Source organism: Bos grunniens, chromosome 10 (genome assembly GCF_055505025.1).
Source record: "Bos grunniens cultivar Pamir isolate PY7600 chromosome 10, Bosgru_T2T1.0, whole genome shotgun sequence".
NCBI classification, from domain to species: Eukaryota; Metazoa; Chordata; class Mammalia; order Artiodactyla; family Bovidae; genus Bos; species Bos grunniens.
The window spans coordinates 60,780,472-60,786,741 of NC_141174.1; the positions used below are offsets into that span (position 1 = coordinate 60,780,472).

At 42.0% G+C, this 6,270-nt stretch overlaps 1 protein-coding gene and 1 non-coding gene across 2 annotated transcripts; one reads left to right on the forward strand and one right to left on the reverse strand.

Moving 5' to 3' along the window:
• Positions 1-1,543: 1,543 nt before the first annotated feature.
• Positions 1,544-1,843, reverse strand: LOC147364660 (signal recognition particle RNA). The gene has a single exon (XR_015135615.1).
• A 193-nt stretch (positions 1,844-2,036) lies between these two features.
• Positions 2,037-3,894, forward strand: RPS29 (ribosomal protein S29). Its single transcript, XM_086321633.1, has 3 exons — positions 2,037-2,129; positions 2,364-2,463; positions 3,791-3,894. Exons 1-3 carry the CDS (start codon positions 2,068-2,070, stop codon positions 3,797-3,799), a joined length of 171 nt encoding a protein of 56 aa, XP_086177759.1. The 5' UTR covers positions 2,037-2,067; the 3' UTR covers positions 3,800-3,894.
• The last annotated feature ends 2,376 nt before the right edge of the window (positions 3,895-6,270 follow it).

Genomic DNA, 6,270 nt, shown 5'->3' on the forward strand with positions numbered 1-6,270 from the left:
TTCATAGAACCGTTCAACTTCAGCTTCTTCAGCGGTTACTGGTTGGGGCATAGACTTGGATTACTGTGATATTGAATGGTTTGCCTTGGAAACGAACAGAGATGATTCTGTCGTTTTTGAGATTGCATCCAAGTACTGCATTTTGGACTCTTTCGTTAACCATGATGGCTACTCCATTTCTTCTAAGGGATTCCTGCCCGCAGTAGTAGATATAATGGGCATCTGAGTTAAATTCACCCATTCCAGTCCATTTCAGTTCGATGATTCCTAGAATGTGGACATTCACTCTTGCCATCTCCTGTTTGACCACTTCCAATTTGCCTTGATTCATGGACCTGACATTCCAGGTTCCTATGCAATATTGCTCTTTACAGCATTGGACCTTGCTTCTATCACCAGTCACAGCCACAGCTGGTTATTGTTTTTGCTTTGGCTCCATCCCTTCATTCTTTCTGGAGTTATCTCTCCACTGATCTCCAGTAGCATATTGGGCACCTACGGACCTGGGGAGTTCCTCTTTCAGTATCCTATCATTTTGCCTTTTCATACTGTTCATGGGGTTCTCAAGGCAAGAATACTGAAGTGGTTTGTCACTCCCTTCTCCAGCGGACCACATTCTGTCAGATCCCTCCACCATGACCCGCCCATCTTGGGTTGCCCCACGGGCATGGCTTACTTTCATTGAGTTAGACAAGGCTATGGTCCTAGTGTGATTAGATTGACAAGTTTTCTGTGATTATGGTTTCAGTGTGTCTGCCCTCTGATGCCTTCTTGCAACACCTACCGTCTTACTTGGTTTTCTCTTACCTTGGGCGTGGGGTATCTCTTCATGGCTGCTCCAGCAAAGCGCAGCCATTGCTCCTTACCTTTACCAGGTAACAAAGTGCCTAATTTAGGTTGGGAGGGGCACTAGACCTGAAACAATATATCTTCAAGAGGTATGGTATTTCAATTCTAGTATAAGAGTTCATGTGTAAAAGTTTTCTGCATTATTGCACCTTGTGGTACATTTCATAGATCTGGTTAAAGCTTTGATATCAGAGCCATGTATAATTTTAGGTTTATTTAGAGGCATTATAAATGACTACGTGTATTTTAGGGACAGTTTTCGCTAGTTTATTGGATGGCATTTGGTTTTCACAAGTTGTTTTATTACCGAGTCATCTAGTCAAAGCAGCACACATTGGCTATTTGCTTTTTCTTACTTTAAACTCAACTAGCTACACTTAAATATTAAAGACATTGTCTCTTGTCATTCTTCTGGAATAGTGTAGGTTTCCCTAGAAGTTGTGTGCCAGTTAAAACGAAGTTGTCTAGCAAAACAGCATCTCCTACCGTCCACTCCTAATTATTACAGTTGAGTTTAAGTTATTTTGCAATTTTATTCCACTAGGTGTCAGTGCTGAGTTCAGTAAAAAAATCCTTTTTCCAAGTGCAAAATTTTAATTAGAAGAATGTATAAAGGTTCAGACGACGAGCAAGAAAACAGAATAGTTACATCGTTTATTTCTTAAAAGTTCAAAATTCTTTCCTGGAGGCTCAAAAGAGACAGGGTCTCGCTATATTGCCCAGGCTGGAGTACAGTGGCTATTCACAGGCGCGATCCCACTACTGATCAGCACGGGAGTTTTGACCTGCTCCGTTTCCGACCTGGGCCGGTTCACCCCTCCTTAGGCAACCTGGTGGCCCCCCGCTCCCGGGAGGTCACCATATTGATGCCGAACTTAGTGCGGACACCCGATCGGCATAGCGCACTGCAGCCCAGAACTCCTGAGCTCAAGCGATCCTCCAGCCTCAGCCTCCCGAGTAGCTGGGACTACAGGCGCGCGCCACCGCGCCCGGCGATCGCAAACCTGCGCAAGACAACACTTGAGGCTGAGGTGTGGTGACGTCATCAGTTGTGCCCGCCTAGAATATTTGCAAGCCTCTCTCGGCCCCTGAAACTCCGTGGACACATTGCGCATGCGTCACTTAGCACTGCCTTCTGGGTAAACTGTCCTAAAATTTTGAAGAGCGCATGCGTACGCTCCCTCGTTCCTTTTACCTCGTTGCAGCCGAGAAGGCAACATGGGTCACCAGCAGCTCTACTGGAGCCATCCGAGAAAATTCGGCCAGGGTTCTCGCTCTTGGTGAGAAACAGAATGTGGTTGTTTGGAAGGGTTGCTTTGGGGCGCGACACTGCTTGAAATATAGTGTAGAGGAGCCCACGGGCGGCGCGTGGGGGGAGACGGAATCGGAGAGGTGGCTGCCGCCATTTGCAGGCCTCCGATGGGTCCGTGGAGACCTGCAGGGCGAGTGGTGGCCCCCCAGAGTGCCGATAATTCACTTTCTGTGACTAGCTATAACGCTGTTTCTTTTTGCAGCCGGGTCTGCTCCAACCGGCACGGTCTGATCCGGAAATACGGCCTCAATATGTGCCGCCAGTGTTTCCGCCAGTATGCGAAGGACATCGGCTTCATTAAGGTACGCTGGCGGACGCCATGGTCTCCTGTTTCAGGGAGGGGCGACAAGCCGGTAGTTCGGTGTCGGCGTTTGATGAATGCCATTTTTCTCTTTCAGCTAGCAGGGCCCTTCCTTTGTAGCGGACAACACAGTTGAGAGGCTCGGCAGTCATCTTAATAGGATTGAGGGGGATGTGAAGGCATGGAAAAGTAGTTTTTCTAATACCTTTTTACCCATTTCTGTTAGTTTTAGGTGCTATATGTAATGTTGGATAAACATTACTTTTCAGAAGTCGCTAAAATGAAACATTAAATCACTAATCATATCTTGTTAATTTTCGGGAAAATACATGCCTTGACCGCTGCCCTGAAATAACTGAATAGGGTCATGTAGTGAGCTTGAGGTTTGGGGCCACATAGACCTTTTTAGGATTCAGAGGTCTGTCATTTAATAGTCTTATGACTTTGGTCAAGTCGCTCAAAGTTAAGTTTTTTCCTGTGAAAAATGAATAGTAGGGTTGTTGAAAAAGTTATATGTGACGGTTTCTTGGCTCCTAAAAGTCACTTAAATGTTAGTGTTTTTTTTTTAAGTTGAAGATTAATTTCTAACTGGCTCTTTGAGATATAAAATTCTGTTACTACCTTTTTATTAGTAATTAGAATGCAACGATGTTGAGTAGAACGTATTTGTTTAAATTAGAAGTTCTTATGTTGAAGTGTTACCGTGGGTACAATTTGTTAATGTAATAGCAGAGATGAATTGTTAATGTGCGATTTCTGTGACAAAGTATCTTAAGCTTAAACTTTTGATTTTGACCAAATAGTTAAGAAATACATGTTTAGTGTTAATTATGGAAGTTGAAATAACTCTGTATCACAGATGGGAGAATGGACTCCCATCCATTCTGCCAAAAGTCTGCCAGTTTTGTGTCGCATTTCTCAGAGATTAAGAATAAATGGATTGATTTATGAATGTCTCATAGAATAGTGTCTGGCACACTATGAGTAACAAAATATTAGCTGTGTAATTAGTTACTACTTAATGACGTCCTGAGCTTTTGGTAAGGATCATTTTCTGAAGCATGTTTTTCTACTGGGAAATTTCTTTGAAGGTAGAAGTGGGTTTCCCAATACTAAAATTCAGTTAACAAATCAAGCTGAGATTCATGGAGCAGCTTGTAATAGGTGTTCAGTAAATATTTTAGGTATTTAGACATGGATTACTAGTTTGGGTGGGTCAGGTTTCCAGTTTAAACCTCATTCTACAATGAATCATTTCTTTCTGAGAATAAAATGGTGATATTTAAGGCATTTTGAATTAATTAATTTCCTTTTTTTTTTTTTTCCAGTTGGACTAACCAAACTTCCTTAGATGGCTCATCCAGCACATCAACCTTAGGCGGAAACAATACTAGCTCTTTGTATATAAAATAAAAGTTTTCAAAACTTCAAATATGAGTGAAATCTTTTAAAAACTTACTTCTCTGGATTCAGCTTATAAGTATTTTTTTTAGTTTTCCCTGACTTATGCTAAAGTATTAATGCTGAACTCTTGTAGTGTCAGTTTTAGCTTTATACTTCAAAAAAGCCATTTTTTTTTAGTTAAGGTGCCCACTGCATATAGCATCCAGCATATAACCGGAGACAAATTGGACTCTTGAGTGGTTGCTGTCATTAAGATCTGCTCTGGGGGGAAAAAAAAAGACCTGCTCTGAGCGTTTACCTAGTGTTTAGTAGTCCTGGCTTTTGGGATAATTCACCAGTTTACAAGAAAGCTTGTGAATTTCTCAGTGTGTTTGGGTGAGATGATTAAAAGTGAAATGGGTCTTAAGAACAAAAGTAGCTTTTAGTTGGGCAAGGTCTATCAGAACAGGCTGCATAAAAGTTGAGCTAGTCAACTAGCACACAAGTCAAAATGACTTCTGAAGAGGAAGACAGGATTTGTTGAAGGATTAGGTGTGGGAGAGAACCGAGAGATTCTATGGGTTTTGGCCTGAGCAACTGGAAGGGTTACTCTTGAGCTAGGACTGAAAGTTAGCTTGGTTTAGGGAAGAAAAAGTGTTGAGTTTCAGGCATATTGAATTTAAAATGCTTGTTAGACATTTGTGTTAAGCTCTGAAGTAGGCGTTCATCTGGAATTGACAGCCTATCCTGGGCTCCCTCTGGGGGTTGCTATTGTGTGGGGATCTTGCAGTGGGTGGTGTGGAATTGTCACTGAATAACCTGGAGAAAAATGGCAACCCACTCCAGTATTCTTGCTTGGAGAATTCCATAGACAGGAGCCTGGTGTGGGGTCACAAAGAAACAAGACTGAGTGACTAACCCTGAACTGAACTATGACAAGATAGGCTTGACTGGCTTTTCTCAGGTTATGAATAGTATCTGCTGTTTGGGGATCTCATTCTCTGGGTGAGATCTTAGCCCTAAAGTCTAGAGATTAAATGATAAACAAACATTCAGAAGGCTGTTCTGGGTTATTCCCAAGAGCAGGTAAGATGATAGAGTAGAAGGGAAAGCAAAAAAGTGTTAGAAAACCAAAAATAGTTGAACACAGTGTAAGACTTGAGCTCACAGAGGTTAGGGACCCTGAAGCTTAGGTCTCAAGAGCTTCATGGTAAATTCAGCTCTTACTAGCCCTAAGTCACAGGAGTACATGGTAATTCTGTGGTGGACTTCTAGGGAACAGGTTTCAAACAGGATAAGGAAGTGGATAGAATTTTGGGAGAGGAGATGAAACAGGAAAGTTTTCTATGTTAGAGTGGCTGGGTGAGAAGCATTACCAGCTGAGCAAGTGTAAAAAATTTTAGGTGAAGAGGAGAGGCCTAAACAGTGATTTAAGTAAATGAAGTTGATATATTTGGGTATGAGAGCTGGGGGAAAGATGAACAACTGGTCTAGTGGGATAGTCCTGGGTAAGTGGTCCTGTAAGAATTGTGTGTGTGTTGAGAATTGTGTGGAAGGGAACCTTCTGTAGCCAGTCCTGGCCCTGTGGTGTGGTGGGTAGGAAGGCTGGTGTGGGCAGATGATCTCTATTCAGAGTTGAATAACTTACTGCTAAAGATTGGAAGGAATGATCCTAAAGCTGAAACCAGTACTTTGGCCACCTCATGCGAAGAGTTGACTCATTGGAAAAGACTGATGCTGGGAGGGATTGGGGGCAGGAGGAAAAGGGGACGACAGAGGATGAGATGGCTGGATGGCATCACTGACTCAGATGTGAGTTTGAGTGAACGGGAGTTGGTGATGGACAGGGAGACCTGGTGTGCTGCAGTTCATGGGATCGCTTAGGACTTGACTGAGCGACTGAACTGAACTGAAAGATTATTTTAAAATGTATATGCCCCAACATTGTATATCAACTGATAACAAAAAAATAAAAATGTATGTGCGAGACATTATGCTAAGTGCTTTTATGTGTATTATCTTTTTTGAGTCTTTTGAGATATATCCACATTGTGGATATCCACATCCACATTGTGGATATCGTTACAAAGCTAGAGATTAAGCAGAAGATAAGCTAGAGATTAAGCAAAGTCTGCCTAAGTTAGAATGGCGTCAAGACTAAACTTGAGACTGACATCAGTGTTAATGTTCTTAATACCCACAGCACACTTATTTTAAGGTTGAAAGACTGTACCTCTGGTCCCCAAAGATGAATTTACATGACAGGAAGTACTATTTTAAAGGTTGGAAGACTACCTTGTCCCCAAAGGATGAATTTACATGATAATAAGTTATCTTCATATTTACCACAGCATGTAGCATTATACATTGTGTATTAATAGTAGATACTGAATTGTTGGAAGAGTTGAATTAAATTTGCTAGTAA

What these genes read in the sequence shown, in the direction of transcription:
- RPS29 (XM_086321633.1), top strand. Translation starts at nt 2,068, where the DNA reads ATGGGTCACCAGCAGCTCTACTGGAGCCATCCGAGAAAATTCGGCCAG. An exon ending in GGCCAGGGTTCTCGCTCTTG is followed by an intron (nt 2,130 to 2,363) that starts GTGAGAAACAGA and finishes TTCTTTTTGCAG; the next exon opens with CCGGGTCTGCTCCAACCGGC.